The 22,411-nt window shown below is 30.9% G+C and overlaps 1 protein-coding gene across 2 annotated transcripts; it reads left to right on the plus strand.

The window, feature by feature from the left end:
- Nucleotides 1-16,595: 16,595 nt before the first annotated feature.
- On the plus strand, nt 16,596-21,284 carry LOC141667400 (putative LRR receptor-like serine/threonine-protein kinase At1g63430). Of its 2 annotated transcripts, none has more exons than XM_074473886.1 (13): nt 16,596-17,054; nt 17,422-17,560; nt 17,681-17,752; nt 17,864-18,007; nt 18,100-18,249; nt 18,423-18,539; nt 18,617-18,681; nt 19,079-19,321; nt 19,417-19,622; nt 19,725-19,857; nt 19,939-20,096; nt 20,373-20,499; nt 20,677-20,859. In XM_074473886.1, exons 1-13 carry the CDS (start codon nt 16,934-16,936, stop codon nt 20,712-20,714), a joined length of 1,713 nt encoding a protein of 570 aa, XP_074329987.1. In that variant the 5' UTR covers nt 16,596-16,933; the 3' UTR covers nt 20,715-20,859. The 2 variants fall into 2 exon arrangements, with proteins under 2 accessions (XP_074329987.1, XP_074329986.1); XM_074473885.1 differs by having other exon boundaries at nt 16,612-17,054; nt 20,373-20,588; nt 20,677-21,284.
- Nucleotides 21,285-22,411: the final 1,127 nt, after the last annotated feature.

The following is a 22,411-nucleotide window of genomic DNA, read 5'->3' on the forward strand; positions in this document are numbered from 1 at the left end:
TAGGAATAATAAAATGAGTATAAAAAAACTTAGCGAAAATGATACCTCCTATACATCTTCCAAAATAATTTTTCTTTTTAATCATATCCATAAGTTGATCAACCTTCATTTTAAAGACTTTGGCTACAACATCAGGTGCATCAACAACATCAACACCAGACATATGTTTTATCATGCACTAAATTTCGGGTCGTTTTGTATCAGTGGTCATAGTAAGGAACAATTAAGGATGTCCTAAAGTTCGACATATTGCTAATGAGTCTTTAAAATACTGAGTCATATAGCGCTTACTTCCGGTGAATGGAGCGGGAAGAAAGATTGCTTTACCAATATTGGATGGATTTCTATCTCCCTTTTGCATTGCATCTCTGATATTATGGTAGAGATCAGATCTTATAGTAGTTTGATGGTCTCTAATCCAGTCCAATCTGTACTGCTCAATTGCGGTGAAAGCATCCACAACATATTGCTGCCATAAACGACCTCCAAGATGTGGTGTCAAACCTGTTACAGTAAAAGATATAAATGAATCGAATATAAACTAACTATCACAAAGTTGAACAGCTGAATGAGAAATTATACTTGTGTTAAATACCAAATTTGTACCTTCTGAAAGACGTATCATTAGTTTATAATTATAAAACTCTCTCATTGTAATATACTTTCTAACACCTTTTTCGTCAGGATCTTCAGATTCGGTAACTTCTACGTCTCTCTTAGAAAACTTCACAGGTCTATTTAATGGGATCTCACGATAATATCCAATATCTCCGTGAGGGAAAAGTAATGGATATTGAAGTTGCATGAAACGTGGATCGGTCTAAAAAGTCCTTTGTAATCCATCAATTCTAGAATCAATGACAGTATCTCGACAGCCTTTTGCATAAGGATAAGTAACAATCAATCATGCTACCTCATTTGATGGAGCAATGTGATTTGGTCGGCCACTTGCTGAACTCGATAAAATCAGGATCAATTTAAACTCATCTACTGCATTTTTCCTAACCCTTTCATGAGCCATACAAAAACCTTTAACCAACCTGTTATGCTCATCCAACATATGCAACAAAGATTGTACAATTTTTTCATTAACAGCATCCCTGCCACAATTAACCGCATTGATCCTGTTGTTGATTTCGTCCTCTGTGTCATAGATATAAAGCTGACAAAACTTTGGAGTGTTATCTTCTGTTGGGATCAGACTTCCTATATTGTGGTAATTAACACCTTGGACCTTGAAGCAATATGGCGCACCACCTCTGTTTATTGAATGGTTAATCTTTCCTCCAGTAGAACTCATGGCAAACATGCAGTTGTAAAACCTTATGTTTTATTTGAAATGCTTAAAATGAACACCACCAGTAAGGAGAGTAGCCAGAGGTTCAGGAGGCTGTTTCTCCTTATCCATTACGACTTGACCATTTTTACAACAAAGAGAAAATGTTGGTGGCTTATTAGGAGAACTCTTATTGTTTTTTTCGTGATTCCACATGACAGCATCACACTTCGAACATATTTTATCAGGAGCTCCAAGATCCAAGTATCCGTCCCACATAGATTGATTATTGCTCAAATATTCTTCATCAATATCCTCAATATCACTTGCCATGTCTGTTGAAAAAAATGCAAATTTTTAAAAATCATCATTGAGCAAAAGTAGGTGATGCTTCAGACAGTAAAATAATTATTAATGTCCTGCAGAATTAAACAAATTATTTGAAAACAAATAATTGCGATCATTATATACAAAGGGCCTTTTGTCGAACAGGAATAATTTGGGTTAATACCTCCACATGTTGTATCACTGTCGATGGTAACATTGTCATCAACATCGTTGAACTCATTCATTAAATTTTTTTGCCTAGAACTTTCACCTTTTTCAAATGTACTCTTTACATTTGCTGTATTGAATGACGAAGGACCTGGTGATAGTTTTCCACAAAACTTTTTTGAAGGATTCTGTTCTTCTTCACTGTCAGCAACAATTTTCTTTTTGACACCTTTTTGTTTGTGGACGGTTGTCACACAGGATTCAGGAATTGAGAATATGAGAGAACTGTTTCCACTGCTGTTAATTTTCTGAATTTTTGCATTTTTACAATTATGTTCTGCATGATATACATTAGTAGATGCAGAGTATTAAACATGACACATTGTTTAAATAATCCTTCAGAGTTTTGTAATTCAGGAATAAGCCGCAAAATTTGATACCTTTAACAGGAACATTTGGCGATATTATGCATAGAAATTGATTTGTACTTTGTTCACCTGTCTGAGAAGAGGAATACATTCCTGAAAAAATATAATATATGATACTGAAATTTTTAGAATTTGATATAATTTCGTAATCAACTGATACATCCGGAATTGTATTTTATTGTTTAAAAAAATTACATGATGACTGTGTATTAGTTGCAGAAGAAAACTGAATATTAGGCGATGACGTACATTGTCCGGATATTTTTCTCAAATTTGGTAGGGTGCTACGAAATACACCGAGATTTTCTTTGTTGAAATTCTTTGGACGAATCCCAACTTTATGCACTACATAGAAGATGGGAAACATATTTTAGCATCTGTGCTGATAAACACTCATACATAGACTGAAATAAGAAGTTAATGAAAGTAATGAAAATTAACCTGATTTTAAATTTGATGGAATATTAGGAGATATATTTTGATCAAATCTTGATAGAGGACTCGGCAGACACGATTATGATTTTTTACCGCAACAGGCTGCATCATAGATCTATTGTTCATTGCTGCGACTATTCCCACAAAATTCACAATTTCAAAAGCAATTTAACAACATATGTATCAGAAAAATGAGATATATCAAGAATTATACCATTAGGTTCTTCTGAACAAATTATGTGGCTTTCAAGATTTTCTGCAAGAGAGGTCTGCAGAACACTTTATGTCTGCTGTGTTAACCGTGAATTCTGAGATGAAATACTACTTGAAGCATGTCTCCACTATAAATTCTGGTCTAATAAATGTTAAAAATAGTAATCGTGAAATAAATCCAACTAAATTTTACCTCTTGACGATCTTAACGATATATTAGGCGGCACACGTTCATCAGTTCTTGACATAGGAGTTCTCATTGGATGGCCTATATTATTAACTGAAACACAACAGATATAGGCAAATTGATAGCACAATTATAAAAAGGTATGATACATCTCAGAATGGAGTAAGAATGATACCATTATTGTGCTTTGGTGTCATTCTATTGCTTTCTCCATCTGCTAAGGTGTTACGAAAAATACCGAGATCTTGTTTGTTCAAATTCTTTGAACGAATTCTTACTTTTTGCACTACATAGAAGATGGAAAATAAATGAAAGCATGAAATATGACCAACATCTCCTAATAAGATGGAATAAGATGTTGATCAAACTATTTTAAAACCTGGTTTTGAGGCTGCTGAAATATTAGGAGATATATTTTCATCAAATATTGAAAGAGGACTCTTTAGAACACTTTGCGGCTGTTGTTTTAAACGTGTAAACTGAGATGAAACAGTACCTGCATGAAGTTGTTAATCAGTAGTAATGGGTAAACTCCATCCTTATTTTACATATTGATGATTTTAACAATATATTAGGCCTAAATTATTAACAGCAACACAATAGATATAATAAATGATCGAAGACAAAATTGGAAAAAATGTATAATACCAATCAGAATGGATAAAGAATGATACCATTATTGTACTATGATGTCATTATTGCTTTCCAGATTTGCTGCAACTCCGCTATGCAAAACACCTTTCGAAAACTGTCTTATTCCTGAGTTAATAGAAAATTCAAGTCACAATTATAAATGCACGTATTAAAAGAATCAGACGGATAAACAATGATACAAATACCTTGTCCTGGTGTCACGCTTTGATCAATCATTGATTGCAGAGTTGTTACAGAATGACCTGATTTATTATTAACAGCAACACGGCACATGTATGCAAACTGAAGACATCATTACAAAAACTGTATAATAAGAATCAGAATGGATGAAGAATGATACCATTAATGTACTCTGATGTCATTCTATTGCTTTCCAGATTTGCAGCAACTCCGCTATGAAAAACACCTTTCGAAAGCTGACTTATTCCTGAATGTTAATAGAAACTTCAAGACACATTTATCAATCCATGTATAAAAACAATCAGGCGGATAAACAATGAGACCAATACCCTGTTTTGGTGTCACGCTTTGATCAATAATTGATAACGGAGTTCTTACAGAATGACATGTTTCATTAACATAAGCACATCAAATATATGTATAACAATATATCATCATTACTCATATGCTCAGTCGAAGAAGATACATGGTATGTTATATAACATGGTCTGCCAAACGTATATACACATCAACCAATGTGAAATTCTTTAGAGAAAGCTTACGTGTATCATATATGTTCGCTGAATTTGTGAGATTCTTGTCCACATTCTTCCCACGCGTACGACGTTTGACAACTGAATTACTACATGAACATTATTATCACTTTCAATAAACGAATCATAAATAGAATTAAAGTCTACACTACATTGATTCTCTGGTTCTGATGGATTTTTAAACACATTTTCAACATTGCGTCCACGAACACGTCATTTTGAAACTATAAGAAAATCATGATCAAATCAGATATCTGCAAAACGATGTTATTATAAGTAAACTGACAAAGGAGATGAATACCTAATGTATTTGTTCCTCGAGAATCCATCCGGATATATTCAGTAAATCATGAACCTGGTTTTAACAGATGAACAACATATTCTGTAAACTTGTATGACGAAGATGATACACATCAAATCTTCATCAAGAATTTTATGAAAAAATTAGGTCATGCTCGCAAAGAATGAGAGAGAATAAGGAAACCAATAATTATCATTGAATTAGTGTTGTAACAGATTTAAGAAAATCATGCAAATCTTTCCTTAGATATGATGTTTAAATTTTAAAATTCAAAAAATTTTCATGTTTAGTGTGTTGATGGGTAAAAAAATGGGTAAACTTATATGGATATATCCATGGATATATAGATTTTATACTTAATATGGGTCATGGGTAAATTTATTTACCCATTGGGTAAATTTTGTGAATATATCCATGGATCTAGTGATTTTATACTTAATATCGGTTATGGATAAAAAAATTTACCCATTTGGAAAATGGGTAAATTAAGGAGTACACTTTAAAAATATATAGATAATTAATACAGGAAATTGCATTCAATTTTCATACGCGTTTTGAATTTAGCATACCGTTAGTAGTTTCATGTTCATTTAAGAATGGAAAGTGTTTTAGAGGATACTACTCAAGTGTGAAGGGAATGTTGTTTGGTTTGCGAGAGCATATGAATGATTAAAATATTTTTTAATAATTAAATATGGTGTATAAAATTAAATAATTAAATATTTTTTAATTGTTAACATATGAATGCATAAAATTTTTGAGTTCATTGAAATGTTACTATTGGTTGATTTGGTTCCATTCCTCAATAATTAAATAATCACTTATAAAATAAAATAAATTTTATTTTCTTGCATACCTCATAGACTATGAGTCATAGTCATGTGCACACCCAAAGTGGATTGCAAGTAGACCTAGCAATGTTCCGTGTCGTGTTCCGTGTCGTGTTCCATGTCTTGTACAAACGTTCCGTGTATTTTCATGTTTTCGTGTATCAAACTTTAAATCCGAATCCAATCTGAATTTGCATTCGTGTACCAATTTGATAACACTAACCCAAAACTAATATATTCGTATTTACCCGCTTTAGTACACTAAAGTACACAGATTATATACGAAAAAAATTAATTGTTAAGAAATGTAATAGATAATTAAATGGTGAAGTGCTCACTCGCGTAGTTAAGGAACAATAAAATATATTTTAGTATTTACAATATATATGTTATTTAGAATAGGTAAAATTTACATTTGGTATTTAGTATATATATGTATATAATATATTTTTAAAATTTTAATTATATATTTATTCTGTGTACTTTCGTTTCGTGTCGTGTACCTATATTGGAAACCCAAACCCGACACTAATTATATTCGTATTTTTGTGTGTTCGTGTACTTTCGTGTCCGTGTACCAAATTATCGAATTCAAACACTAATTATTCGTGTTGTTTTGTACCCTGTTCACGTGTCGTATACCAATATTACCAGGTTTAATTGTAAGTAACAAAAAATATTAACCATGTGGGCCGGATTGTTTGACTACAACAGTAGTGGACTTTTAACGGACTTCAATTTTGAGGCCTTAAAACATGAAAATTGAAGTATGGATTGATCAGAGTTTACCTAGTGAATGTTGGCAGACCCAGTTTCCTAGCCCTGTACGTGTACGGAGTAGAAAAGAGCCCGATAACAGGCCCATTCAAGCTAAAATGTTGTTTTACACAAATGCAGGCATGCTAGCAAACTATCATGTACTAGTACTCTACTAGCATGAATCCCTGTAAAATACTCTTCAAGAGGAATAGAGAATATTCAACATTTATCTTTACTAGCTTGCGGCCCGTGCCTTGCACGGGTCTTAATTAATATTTATATTTTTTTATTTTATATAATTTTATTAAAAAATTATAAAAAAAATAAATACTAAATAATGATTATATTATTATGTTTTTATTGTGTATAATTCCAAGTTAAGTTTAAATAGTATATCATTGATGAGATCTTATTCATAAATAATAATGTAAAAATTTATTGTTGGTGAGATTCGAACCTCAATACTTATATGCATTTTTATAAATAATAATATAAATATTTGTTGTTAACTGGATCCGAACCTGAGAACTTATATGTATTTTTATATTAATAATATAAATGTTTGTTGTTGACAGGATTCAAATCTGAGAACTTGTGAAGTGTATTTTTTAGTATTTTAAATCTGACGGCTCTTATTATTTGATGAAGAAGATCTGACGGTCGTGATGGAAATGGATAATCAAAATGAGGGGTTAAACAAATTACAAATTATATCCCATTTCGATTATTATAAATAATAATAATATAAATATTTGTTGTTAACTGGATTCGAACATGAGAACTTATATGTATCTTTATAATAATAATAATATAAATGTTTGTTGTTGACGAGATTCAAACCTGAAAACTTGTGAAGTGTATTTTTTTAGTATTTAAATCTGACGATTTTTATTATTTGATGAAAAAGATCCGACGATCGTGATGGAAAAGAATAACCAAAATAAGGGATTAATCAAATTACAAATTATACCACATTCCCGTTATTATAGTATAGTATATAAATTCATTTAATATATTTTTCTCTTTATGAAAGTTTGTTTTAGTACAAAATTGTTAATGTAATAAGTCAAAATCAATTGGATGGAACAAACTGCACATATTTCATATTAAATTACCACAAACCAAGCTGATAAATAATTTATGTAATTATTTTTGTCCTACTAAATCTTGAAAACACAATTATTGCAAACACGAACACAAAATGACAGAGTACGAATTTGTTATGATTGAGATTAGCTAGCCTTCAGCTCTTCCCGCTTCGTTTCTGTTAATCACCCCCGGTTCTTGGTGTCTTACATAGTTCTTACCCTTTGATCTTTCTTTTGAAGCAAAGCAGGCGAATAAGTCTATGTTATATTGGAAGATCATTACGTTCCGGCCGGTGCCAAGAAGCGAAGAATGGTATTTCATAGTCTTATTCAGAGCGGGCACTATCCGCATTGTCATAATCTCTCAGGACTAGCCTTTTATTTTTTAAATTCTATTTTACTTCTATGATGTCTTTAACTTTATGCTATCATTTTAAAGTTTCAGGAAGAGTGTTAGGCCAATAGTGCATTTTAGGTCGATCCCGAGCCACACCTTAGGCCGCTATCTCCCGATTGAACTATTGGTGGGAGTAAAGACTGCTCTTTCAAATTTCATCCAGTTAATCTATCTCTTTTATGATCGAAAGACAACTTAAAAGTGAGTTAACAGAACCGAACTGGTTTCGAAAAAAGACTATTTAAGTAAGTCAGTTACAAAAAAAGATGGGGATTGCTACTCAGCAACAAATGTAGATAGGGGACCTAATACACTGCGGCGGATGTCAGCGGTTCGAGTCCGCTTATCTCCAACTCGTGAACTTAACCGATATAAAGCTATATGATAGTACCCAATTTTTCCGATTCGGCGGTTCGATCTATAATTTATCATTCATGGACGTTGATAAAATTTATCCATTTAGCAAAACTTTTTACAATTTAATTCAATAAACGATATTATTGAATACATCCTAAAGACAAATTTAATTAGCTTATATACATCTCTCATCTCCTGCTGCAGATTTCATCATACCATATTTTACAGATATCAAAAATTTATCATCACAGTTCACACCACTATTCCAGGCAGCCAAATATGAAGCAGGTCGGGGCCGGGCTCCCCATGACATAAAATTACCATATATGAATATAATAATTGATACTGGTATGGCATTGACAACTCCAACCTAAAAATACCAACCATCTCCACTATCTTTCTATCAACTTTAGGGGACATACAGTATACACAATGATAGCTGCTGTTTACTTGTTCACTTTGGAAAACAAACACTTATATGTAATGTATACATGTAGTTCCCTTTTAGTTATCATATTTTTTTAAATAGTTAAATTGATCATTTCTTTATTAATTATTAATAATTACTCCTCTTATTTTATTTAAAAAATTGAAAATTACATATTAAGATAAATTAAATGTTTTTTTCATAATTTTTTTTATTCAATTATAAATCAAATATTAATAAAATCCATTAAATTTTGATTAATTTGATCGCAAAAAATTAAATGTTACAATTAATTAAAAGGGGACAGAGAAGTATCTTTTTGTTTAGTTAGTATGATTAGGTCCTTTTTAAGCAAATAATGCATTATTAATTAAAAGCTTCACTACGGAAAATACAGATTTTTTTATCGAAATTTTCCATCACTGACCCTGACATTCCGTTGGTAATTAGTGTTAGATTAATTACATAATTTAACGTCCGTTCTCCTTATAAATTTGTAGTACCTATATATGTTGCCCATTTGCCTTTGAATGCACGCTAGCTAGTGACGGGATCATGGAGCATCTCCCGGTTGTCAATGACGTTGCTAAATGCCTAAATCTTACTCGTCCGTTTCATTTTTTTTTTATAATTTCATTTTTTTAAGTTTCTCTCATTCTCTGTATTTCAAAAATAGTGAAATTTTATAATATAAAAATTAAGTATATCCACTCACATTCATTACTCTATTCTACTATATTTAATATATACATTAGAAATTAATTGGTCTCACAATTTTACCAACTTTTCCTACTTTTTCTCACTAAATTACAATTTTTTTAACTCCACGCCGAATACTATGCGTAGAAAATTCAACGGGACGGAGGAAGTAAGTGACATGACAATCTTGATTGCCAACTTATTGAAGATGTATGGTTGTCAAAAAATTGTTCATTAAGGTTGCCAAAACTTAACTTACCAAAATGATTAAAATACACATATAAGTGCTAAAAGTGAATATCAATAATATTTTCTAGTTTATGTGTTATTTACAATTTAATTCATGGACCTGATAAACAATTTTTGAAAGTTACTAGCTATTGGACTAGAATTTTGCTAAGTTAATATAAAATTGTGTGAAAATAAAAATATAATATACATCATGATTTGGCAAGGTTATAACGGGAATCGAACCCGCATCTTCTCCTTGACAAAGAGAAATTTTACCATTCGACCATATCCGCATTTTTCGTTCGTTTTTGTGACGCCCTCAATCTCAAATTTAGGAAATTAGGACCCATACATTATTAAACTAATATAATAATGGCAGATAAAATAAACCCCGATTAAACACTAATAGGATCTAAACCGGATAAAATTTGAGACAAGGTTACACTACCAACCAGAATAAATATATTACAACTTAAAATAATAATAAATTCAAATTTATTCGATTCCGATATGGAACCAACAGATAACCTATTGTATCTGATCCAACTTATACATTCCTTCCAACTAATACGCTTGCTCACACACACTGCTACATGCTCTGACATCTGGAAACCTACGACATGGTAGGGACCGCCAGGAACGCTCTTGCGAGCGATGTGCCTAAGTCTGACCATCTTCTTTCTTAACTGTCATGGTTAGATCAAAGCAAATATATGAGTAAAGAAGTACAGCAAATAACTATATAAACAGTTATATAATGCAGCAACAATATCAATATCAACCTCATAGGCATTCTACTTTAAAACTCTAGGTGGCAATTCTATATCTTTGACCATGTAAAGGCTAAAAAGAAAGGCTTGAGCTTTCAAGAATCAAGGCTATGTAAAGGCATTCAATCCATTTCATTTCATTTAATTTGACAAAAGCAAATACTTTAAAAATAAGTTCATTTTCTCATTTATAAAACATTACATAACCCTTGATTGGAATACTCATCTTGTTATAATACGGGTGATCAGCCCGTACCGACCTCCATCTGATCGTTATGGTACTTATGGCATTATTTCAGCCTTATGTCGGACTAGCCCCGCTAGCCTCTTACATGACTGGCCTAGTCCCACTAGTTTCTTACGCCTCTATCCAATCCATCAGGAATTCGTTTGAAAAACCTTTGTGTTGGAAGAAGGAAAAAAGTTGACTAAATTCATTTTAACATTACCAAGAATAAGAAATCAATTGGACTCATTCAAGTCGAAAATCATTCTTAAGTTCAAATTAAGATTCCAAGGAAAGTGAACGAATCAAACGTGAACATGGATCAATCTTAAGGAACGGTATCAAATGATAAATAGGGTGCACTAGTTCCAAGTTAGAATAGTTTCAAAGATCAACACATGACAGAGTTCACAAGTTATCGAAGAATCCAAATTGATCAAGACATTAAGTAAGGGAATTCATAAAGGTTCTTTTAGGGTTTACGAGATCATAAGATAACAAATGAAATAATAAGGTAATCAGGGTGCAAATCAACAAGATTACTATAAAGGGTTAAACGGGGCTTGATATCAAGTCGTCACAAGGAACAATTTCAGGGTTTCTCATAATCAATAACAGGTTTATCACAATTGCAATAAAAAGTCGCTACTTTATCATGGCATCAATAATTTCCTCTCTATAATCAATTTACAAGAGAAGACAGAGTTACTTGCCTTAAATCGTTTTCCTGCTTAACCGGTATGGAGCTACTGCCACCTAAGATGTTTTTCCCTTTTCTAACCTGAATGCCTCCACTATCAGAATATGCAGAGGCGTATAGTGTAAAGGATTGAAAAAGATGATAATTGATGGTAAGATCTTTGAAATCAACTAGTTATGGATATTGCATGCAAGAGATAGAAATAGAGATAGAGAGAGCATTCGGGAGAGAGAGAAGAGAAAGAAAGAAAGAGTAAGCCAAGAGGAAGAAGAGAGTGGGGAGGAAATGAAGGAAGATTTGGTGTATTTATAAGTGCATGGAAGGGCAAAATAGTCATTTTCCAACTAATTCTAGAAACTTGTTTTTCTTTTTTTTCTTTTACTCTAAAATCAATACATCTCTCTTTTGTAAAATATAAAACATTTTTATAAAATCAGAAAATGTCACAAATCCTATTTTTTTTAAAATAAAAAGCATGAAATTATCTCTTCTCCCATATCTTAAAATCAATTTTTAAGCGAATAGATTATTTTTTTATGGATTTTACATATAAATCCAAATAATAGAATTAAACTTTTATAAAATCATTTTAAAATTTCAAATCATTAAAATAAATCCAACTATTATTTTTAAAAAGTCCCTTGAACTATTTTAAAGATAATAAAATAAATCTCGTACCTAAATCGCTTTCGTATAATTTTATAAAAATAATTAAAGATTGATAAAATACTTATGAAAATTATTTAAAATACCACTGAGCGCAAATATGAACACGTATACATCAAATATCATGCAGACACACAAGATCATTAAATATAATTCACATTCGCACTCTTAAACAATTTAATCCCTTTTAATACGAGGCCCGTTCAATTTAACAACCCGACAACATAACTTATCCACTTAACTGACTCATCAAACTAGTTATTTTATGTTCCCAGTTACTATTATACAACAACGAAGTTATTTCTTGAGTTCTTCCGTACTGTGCTCTGCTTGTCCGAGCGGTACTATAGTTAATACGGAATCTGCGGACATATAGCAAACTGTCAAATAAATGTAAGCATGCAATATGTGTACACACTACAAAGACATGTTGTTGCCAATTCCCATTGTCACAGGGAACTTCAGTACTAGCCCCCCATTTCAATTTATTTGTTTAATTTAATTTTTTTATGTAGTTTTATTGAAGGTGTATTGATAGTATATTTTCGTCAGTTATTTTCTTTTAATTTTTTTGTTTATAAAATTTTAAATTTTTATTTATAAATATAAAATTTAAAAAAGTAATTAAAAAAACATACGATCAAAATATTTTAAAATACGCTTAATCCTGACAATTAATTTAGTACGAAGGGAGTATATATCATCACAAAGTTACTACGTTTTTAATTAGGAGACGGTGAACAACTCCAAATTTTTATATAGTAAGAAAATTTTTATTGGCCGATTCCATTTGTTTAGTCTCTTTTGTCAAAGGTTGTTATGGACTTTTTAAATGGACGAGAGCCACGAGACTCTAAAAAATCTTGTTTATTATGTTGATTGCTATCAAATCATCATATTTATAATAATTTTCTTTTAAAGTTCGTTAAAATATTATAATTTAAGAATTTATATCACCGATCCCTTTGGAACTTGTTTTCTTGATGTAAAGAGCCATAAGAGTCGGTATACCTACTTCCATTTTTTTATTCGCTTTGCATATATTTCACCAGTATTTTCAGTAATAAACTCCTCTGGTCTCATGTAAAACATTCTAATTTATTTGCATAAAACTTTAAGTGCTTTTGACTATATATTTATAACTATTATTTTTTTAAAAGAAACTGAATAAAATTTAAAATATTACCTATTACTTATTAAAAATTTAAAAATTGCAATTATAAATTAAAGTCAAAATGACTTATATAACAAATCTGATGATTATTTGATACATAGATTGGGTAGCACTATATGCAGAACCCTCTTGTATAAAAAAATTGTGGAGAACCATTATTTAAAAAATATAAAATATATAATTTATTTTATTTTTATCATATATGGCTAAAAATTTATTTATCAAGTTAGAAATCGAAGTTACATAATTTTTTTATTTAAAAAATTATTGAAATTAATGAAAAATTTAAATTATTCTACAGTAGAATCACACTTAAAAATTATTCCGCTTTATAATCAAATAATTTTATCAAATTTTAATTTTTAAATTTTTAATTATATTCAAATATAATTATTATTCTAGATTAGTATTGAAATTTATATTTTTTTTAAAATAAAATTTTATAATTTATGATGATATTCTATAATAAAATCAATAATTCTCCAATTTAAAGCCTACATCCTACATATATTCGTGTAAATAGTTAAATTCAGCGGTGAGGGGGATATAAATAAAGTGGGGGCAAATAAAATTAAATGTGAATAAAGAAGGTTTTCAACCGTACCCGTATTGATGCATACAAGAGGACGATGGTTTACGGTTACGGGTTCAAATATAACCCACATGGGTCTGACTGAGATATCTATATGCCTTTATTATTTTATATTTTTACTATTTTTCTGCATGTGAAAAAACTCAAAAAGTTAAACCGTATGGCATTCTTAATTTGTTTCATTTTATTAAAAATGTTATCTTAGGACTCATTTGATAAATCTGAATAATATTTTTTGAACGATTAAAATTTCTGTATAAATCAAATTTCTGAATGATTTATTTGAGTAATTTGATAAACCTGAATCAAAAATTCTGAATGATAATTTTTATAAAAAAATCATAATCAAATAAAATCTAAATTTAAATATCTATTAATACTCCTAAATAAATCATTTATTCAGTATGTACAAATATTTTATTAATATTTAATAACCCAATACAATATTAAAAATTTAAAATATAAAATATTTTAATGGTTGTAATTAAATTAATTATCATAAAAGACAATTATTTTCGTTATATATCATATTAGAAATGTGATAATTAGATAAATATACATTTTTAAGTTTTTTGCAACCACAATTACATAATATAAGGAATGTTAACATACATTAAAAGATAAGTTTATTAGATAAAAAAGTAATTAATATAAAAAATGTGAACAAAATTTTTGACAGAGCACACATGGATGAGCACACATGGATATTAGCACGCACTTCATGAATAGTCCACATAGAAAATTTTAGCACATTGTTCTTCCAAACCATTTTTTTTATCTATTTTTTCAATAAAATCAAGATTTAATTCTTTTTGAGTAAAATATTTTGAAGTATCTTTTTATAAAATTGTTACATGACCATCTTTTTGAAATGTCAATATTCTATTATGATATTTTTATATATCTTGTTATGGGTTTGGTAATTTTTTTGAAAATAATTTCTATGATATTTTGGGAGATTTGTAAAACTCGTACGGCGGTGGATATTGCAAGAGTTTACCTTTTATAACAAAATAATTGTTCGTGGCTATACTTATGTGAATGTCAATTATAATACTACTAGTTTCACAACTTCTTGTATAAGTTGGATTGGTGGAGATTTCATTGTATGGTGAAAATTTTTGCATATTATAGGTGTAAACTATGTGAAAACAAAACAAATATTTGTTTAGTTTATTTTTATTTCACAATCAGATTGTATTTGATAGTTTGGAATTTTGTTCCGGATGCATTTAAATCTTTAATAAAACTTTCGCCTGCTCGTAAAAAATTGTTGTCTTAAAATATATTAAATTATATTTTTTTTAATCACATATATTTATAGTAATTTATTTTGAATTTCAAAAAAAATGAAATGATTAGGTTGTAAATTGTAATTGCCGTCTAGTTGCTGTCCAGGGGCATTGAAGGAATAAGACACATAACTAAAGGACGTGAGCCATCAGGCCCAGAACCCAGAAAATGTAGGCTATGCAGCAATTTATTAAGCATTTTTTTTGTCTCTTAGAATAGTATCAAACACTAGAATTTATAGCTTTGTATTCGCAATTTTATTTGATCATTTTTTCGTGTATAATATGGGTGTATATACTAACATTTGTTCCTTTATCCCAACTACTAAATCAAGCGAGCTACCCCCAGAATATATAATTGGTGCCATCCAATTAGTAGTAGCCTAGTAGAAAATCGGTTACTATTGAAAATAAATTTTATAATTGTAATTCTATTGTTTAATTGTATTTATTGGACGAGACAAGGAGCGTGATATAATATGTTTAAAATTTCAATCCAAAGAAGGTGATTGAAATGTCAGATTGCTTGGGATTGACTACTTGACCGTTGACTGTGCAGGACTGCAAGAGTTTAAACTCTGAAACTGAGGTGGAATTGACTACTCACACTGCAGGATTTTAAACTCTCAATTTGGGAAATAAATTGAAGAAATAGTTTTCAAATTGGTCAGAAAGGGAAGGCCATCAATTAAACATTGCAATTTCTAGAAATAATACTTCAACACTACGATTACTAAAATAGGTATTGTACTTTAGTGTCAGATCTTATCTCTTGTTTCTTAAATAATTGAGTGTAATTTATACTAACATTTATATTTATAAAAGGAGATAACTATATCAAAAACTGAATTTCAATTAAAAATTAAATCAGGAAAATGTTATTTTATACTCATTCCGTCCCAATTCTTTGTCTTATTTAATTTTTAATGATCGAATTTTATAAATTCATAATTTACGGTTAATTTATAAAATCAAATATAGTCATGAGTGATCTTGTTGTATTCGTGTTTACGAGTACTTTAATACAGTGAAATTTTTATATTTAATATTAATACGAAATTAAAGATATTAACAATAAAAAACGTGCATTGACAAACGTGTCCGACATAAATGGAAAAAATATTTATGGAAAGAGGGAGTAATAAAAATACATTATCAGAATGTTTATTTAATTTACTATCACATGTACTTTTCAAATTTTATAAATTATAAAAAAATGATACATAAATGTTAGTCAAAAATTCGATCCAAAAGATTCGAGAGAGGGTGTATGTCATTTGACTTTTATGCACACGTCACATAATTAAAATAGTGATTTTTTTTTATTTTTGTGAATAAATATATATATGTATAACTTTAATTTACAGAAAAAAATAAAAAAAAAATATTTTAAATACGCGGTCAATATAAAAATAGCGAGGGAGTATACTAGTATAGCATTTCTAATACATTTTTCTTATTTTTCTCTTTAATTTAAATCTACAAATATTAACAATCTTTTTTCTAAAATAATCTGATAAGAAGCCTGCAAGTTGCAGTTACAAAAAGTGTTCTACTTGCAGTACATCTGTTCCTTCATTGGTCCAACCAAAACAATGATTACCAGTACATAACAAAAGCCAGTACTTTAACACAGTTTACAACTCACTTTAATCACAAAATTTATCTGCTAATCTTCAAATTAACAAACAAAAAACAGATTTAACACAAAATTCAAAACAATCTTGATCACCCATCTTTTTAACCTGCACAACAATTAATATCTTGGTTACAGTCAATCATTTTATCCAAATTCTCTTCCACATTCTTGACCACCATATCTTTCTCTTTTATTCTAAGTTTTCCTTTTGTGGGTCTTTTTAGTTTCACTCTTCTCTTTTACTTGCTTTCTTTTTTCATAAAGATTAGTCCCCACCACTTTGTTTTTGGTTCTTGATTTCATCTTTACTCTCTTTTGAAAATCCCCAGTTGTTCAGTTTCTTGATTTTCTTGAAATTTTTGAGTTTGATGAGCTCTTTCAGTAATGGGGTTCTTGAAATTTAGTAGCTTTTTGATGAAGATGGAGTCTTTTTACACACTTCAAGTTGTGTGTGTGTGCTTGGGACTGTTTTTGGTTACTTGTAATGGTTTTGCATCACATGAAGGTATGGACTTTGGTTCTTTGACAGATCTTGAATTGATTCATCTTTGGTAATAGTTTAGTGTTTTTAGTTAATGTGGGTTGTTTTTTTATGTTTGTTTGAATGATCTTGAATTATGTTAATGTAAATGTACTGCATTCGTGTTTTGGTGGCAGTACTTATTGTTTTGGAAATGTTGTTATGAAATTCTTGTTCTTTTGCAATTTGTGTTTTTTTTTCAATTTGTTTCCTTTACAGATCTTGATGTGATTAATCTTTGTCTGATTTGCATTTTTTTTTTTGAAATTTCTTGAATGATGTTCACATGAAGTTTGGTGGCTGTGATTTTTTTTATGGGAGATGTTGAAGTGAAATTCTTGATTTTGTGCAGTTTATGCACTCTCAGCATTCAAAGAAGCTATATATGAGGACCCGTTAATGGTCTTATCGAATTGGAATTCCCTAGATTCGGATCCTTGTGACTGGTCTGGCATTTCTTGTTCTACTGCTAGAGATCATATTTTAAAGATGTAAGAACTACTCTTTATTCCGTTTGGTTTTCTTAAGCAAGTGATTTGGAAGATTTATAGGGGAATTGTTTGTAAAAAAACTTGATTGAGTTCTGTATTTGAATGAACTGTTGTTTGCAGCAATGTATCTCAGTCATCTTTGAAGGGATTTATAGCGACAGAATTAGACCAGCTGTCATTTTTGCAAGAACTGTATGAATCCATTCTTAATTTTGTTTGTTTGTGTGTTTGGTTTTTATTCATTCATAGATGTTGTAGTTTTGCTAAAATAGAAGTCTAAATTTGGCTTTGCAATATTTGTAGAATAATACATGGCAACAGTTTCATTGGTACGATTCCTAAAGAACTAGGCGCATTGAAGTTCCTCAGAGTGTTGGATCTGGGAGGAAACATGCTATCCGGACCAATTCCTCCGGAGATTGGAAATTTAACTAGTATTGTTAAGATGTAAGTCGATTTTATGGATATGATTAATGTATCAAGTTGTTGCTCCAAAATATCTCTGAAGTTTTCTTACCTGTCCAGTTGTATTGTTACAGAAACCTTGGGTCTAATGGGTTGACTGGGAGGTTGCCTCTTGAGCTTGGTAATTTGAATTATCTTGAGGAACTACGGCTGGACAGGAATAAGCTTGAAGGAACTATTCCTGGTAGTAATGTTTCACAGATTGCTTCCAACCTGAATGGATTGTAAGTTTATTGTCCGAACTAATATTTTTAGTTTAGTCTCTATTCCATCCTATGCTTGCAAAAGCAAAGCACAGTATCTTTCGACATCGAACATTTGGGTTTTGGGCTAGTTTAGGCAGCCTTAGGTTGATTCGATTTGGTAGTTAAATTCTTACTCTGTTACTTTAATACAGGCCTCCCCCAAATGGAAATCTTACAGGTTTATGCCGTGCATCTCAGTTAAGAGTCGCAGATTTTTCATACAACTTCTTTGTTGGAAGTGTGCCCAAGTGCTTGGAGTATCTTCAAAGGTATTACATGTTTACATGCATCTATTCTTTTAAGATATAATTCTTCTACCTGTTGCTCAATCCAGTTTTGTTCGCAGTTCAAGCTTTCGAGGTAACTGCCATCTGGACAGAGATCCCAAACAGCGTGATGCTCCACTTTGTGGTATGTTTCCTCTTCATGTGTATTTTTTTAAGTATTTTCCTTCACATATGATACCGCTGTGACACTCTACGCGCTTATAAATTATGTAAGGACAGGTGTTTAAGTCTTATAACAGTGCTACCTTTTCTGTAAAAGTTTAAGCTGCTATTAGTGCATATAACGGATACCCCTCTTCCTCCATAATGTAGCTTCAGTTATACAGTTACCGCGTTCATGAAATGCAGTTTCTTGAAAAGATATACCTAGGTTCATCTTAATCATGGCGTGTTTCTAGTGTAATGTGTGATATGTTAACTTGTAGACCTAATCTGAAATATGAAGAAAATTATTCATCAAGAATTTCAAATTATATTCACTGTTAAGTAATGTGATTACAATGAGAAAAATTTGCATACAGAAACTCCAGCCAAGGGTCATCCAGGACTCGGCCCAAAACACCATGTTGAAGATAGATCCGAACATCAGTCTGCTTCAAAGCCTACTTGGATTTTGGCTCTGGAAATTGTCACAGGAGTCATGGTTGGTTCCCTCTTTCTTATGGCTCTTTTCCTAGCTGTACAGAGATTGCCAAAAAAGTCTCCCATCGGTATTCCCTGGAAAAGAATATCGGGTGGCAAGGACCACATAACAATTTGTATAGGTAAGGCTTTCGAATTTCCTACATATTGCATCGTGGTTTCAAGAAGAAATTTTCCTGTTGGGATTATTTATTAATCCTTTTTAGTATTGATATAGATCCAGGGATGCTAAAGGAAGTAGTGAGATATAACCGACAAGAACTTGAAGTGGCCTGTGAAGACTTTAGCAATATTATTGGGTCCTCCTCTGATAGTCTAGTCTACAAAGGCACCATGAAAGGCGGGCCTGAGATTGCTGTGATATCAATTTGCATCAAAGAAGATCAGTGGACTGGCTATCTTGAGCTCTATTTTCAGAAAGAGGTGATAAGGCTACTCTATAATTGCTTAAAAGGAGATATTGTGTCCTTAAGATTTATCTTGACAGTTAAAATGCATTAAAAATTTAATATCTTACTCTTTCAGGTGGCAGATTTGGCAAGATTAAATCACGAGAATGCAGGGAAATTACTAGGTTACTGTAGAGAGAGCTCTCCTTTTACAAGGATGCTGGTTTTTGAATATGCATCAAACGGAACATTGTATGAACACCTACATTGTAAGTCCTGCTTTAATTTATGTATCAATCAACCAATATACTGAAGGGGGCTAACATTTGGAGCTTTTTATTGAAATGCAGACGGAGAAGGATGCCAGCTGAGTTGGACGAGACGAATGAATATTATTGTAGGCATAGCCAAGGGACTTAAATATCTTCACACAGAAATAGTGCCACCCTTTACTATTTCTGAGTTTAATTCTAGTGCTGTTTATCTGACTGACGATTTTTCTCCAAAGGTATGCCCGAGGATCCTTTTTCCAGTTGACACCATAAATTTTACTGTTTTCTTGGGGGGTATTGGCACATCAATTTTCTACTTTATATTCCACCAAAGTGTGTAATTACATGTACAGCGTAGAAAAGAAATGCCAGGACCTTATGTCTTCTTGACAGAATATATTGTTGCTATCTATCTATATGACTTGGTCAATAAATGTTGCACAAGCTTCTTTATTTTACTGCTTCACAAAACACCTTTAGGGATCTCATTTGAGAACAATCTCTTGTTGCAGCTAGTTGATTTTGAAAGTTGGAAATCGATTATTTCAAGATCAGAGAAGAATTCAGGTGCTATTAGTGCCGATGGTGATGTTTGTGTACTTCCAAGTTCAATGGAGGGGCGCCATCTTGATGTCCAAGGTAACATTTATGCATTCGGAGTACTTTTATTAGAAATAATTAGTGGAAGACCTCCATACTGCAAGGACAAAGGATGCTTGGTTGACTGGGTGAGTACTCATAATTTTGATAGCCAAATTTCATATATTGTGTGATTGTGCAGTTTTATTGAAATGCATGTGTATTCTTTCTTTACAGGCTACAAAATTTCTTGGACTTCCGGAAGTAATGTCTAACATTGTCGATCCCCAGCTAAAACATTTCAGACCTGAAGATTTGAATGCGATATGTGAAGTGGTTAGCCTCTGCATTAAACAAACTCCGATGAACAGGGTAAGCACGCGGGAACTCTGCATCATACTTGAAAGCAGAATCGACACTTCTGCATCTTCTGAACTGAAGGCATCATCTTTAGCATGGGCAGAGCTTGCGCTTTCATCCTAACCAAGTCAGAGCTTGTTCACCGAGTCACTGTAAATCAGAAACATACGAGTACTACTATATATTCTTCTTCGCCATTTGTCACCTTCATTCACTTCATTGATTGACTGCGAGAATATTGTGTATGTTAGCGTGTTAAAAGAAACATAAAAGTTTCATGCTCGACAAAATCCATTTGTCTTGCTTAGACCCTGTAAAGTTTCGGAAATTTAAGAATAGTAGATTGTGAGGGCTTCTTCAGAGAATTTAGTTGCTTCATTTGTTAGTTCATTAAATTTAATGTACTCACTGATAGTAAATAATATTGTATTACTGACATATTTTAAACGTTTATAGTTTAATAAAGTAGACGAGTTATCTGGAAACCGAAGGCATTCATAATTTACTAGTACATTATTGGAGAAATATCTCTTCTATATATAATAAGAAAGGCATTCATTGTTTACTAATATATTATTGAAGAAATATCTCTTCTATATATAATAAGAAAGGCCTTCATTGTTTACTAGTACATTATTGAAGAAATATCCCTTCTTTCTATATATAATAGGAGAACAAGATGTTAATATTCAAGGTGATGAACAAAAATAACCAGTTTTTTAAAATTTTTGACAAAAATAACCGGTTTTCAATTTATGGCCAATAATGACCGACGGAATACGTATTTGTGGATGGTGTAATACATGATACGCAGAATACGTATTTGTGGATGGTGTAATACATGATACGCATAACATGTTGGAGTAATCAATATATATTTAAAATTTACTACAAATTACGCAATTAATATTAGGGTATTATGATACTAATAAACATACCTGAAATGCGTATCGAGGATATCAATTTGTAGCTATGATGTCCTGAGTGACATCATGTCCCCACAACTTTTTCTACTTTTTATGAGTTTATTTATTTTGCAAGTAGTGGTAAGTAATTCTAACATTCAGTAACCCCGGCTCTGTTCCTTTTTTGGTACACTTATGCGTTCAATTTTTAAAAGTAACACACATGTTCAATTTTTTTCCAAAAATGGACCACAACACGCCACTTTAAATGGGATTTTGTCAAAGTTATCCAGAGCAAGTAGCTTTATAGTTGGTAGTAAACTCATATTTTCTTTTATCTATTTTATTAAATTAATAGATCTAATTTTTTTGTCAAATTCTTTTAGTTAGCAAGTGATGTTAACTTATTTTTAATTAGATTTTTTTATTTTAATTAAGAAAGTATTTATGTGTGGTTTTCTTAACTCAAAAAAGGTATCATGGGAAATGTGTATTTTTCGATTATGTCTCGTATTCATAGATTTTAGAAATTAAGTTGTACACAATTTTTTTATAATAAGATGTTATTTTTTACCGTATTTAAAAATTTGAAAAAAATATTTAACATTCAGTTTGTTTTAGTTGACAAGCGATGTTTACTTATTTTGAATAGGTATTTTTTATTTTAATTAAGAAGTTGAATATATATTGTTTTCAACTTCTCATTT

The sequence above is a fragment of the Apium graveolens genome, chromosome 6 (genome assembly GCF_009905375.1).
Source record: "Apium graveolens cultivar Ventura chromosome 6, ASM990537v1, whole genome shotgun sequence".
Classification (NCBI taxonomy): Eukaryota; Viridiplantae; Streptophyta; class Magnoliopsida; order Apiales; family Apiaceae; genus Apium; species Apium graveolens.

What these genes read in the sequence shown, in the direction of transcription:
- LOC141667400 (XM_074473885.1), top strand. Translation starts at nt 16,934, where the DNA reads ATGGGGTTCTTGAAATTTAGTAGCTTTTTGATGAAGATGGAGTCTTTT. An exon ending in AGCTCTATTTTCAGAAAGAG is followed by an intron (nt 19,623 to 19,724) that starts GTGATAAGGCTA and finishes TTACTCTTTCAG; the next exon opens with GTGGCAGATTTGGCAAGATT. An exon ending in CTGACGATTTTTCTCCAAAG is followed by an intron (nt 20,097 to 20,372) that starts GTATGCCCGAGG and finishes CTCTTGTTGCAG; the next exon opens with CTAGTTGATTTTGAAAGTTG.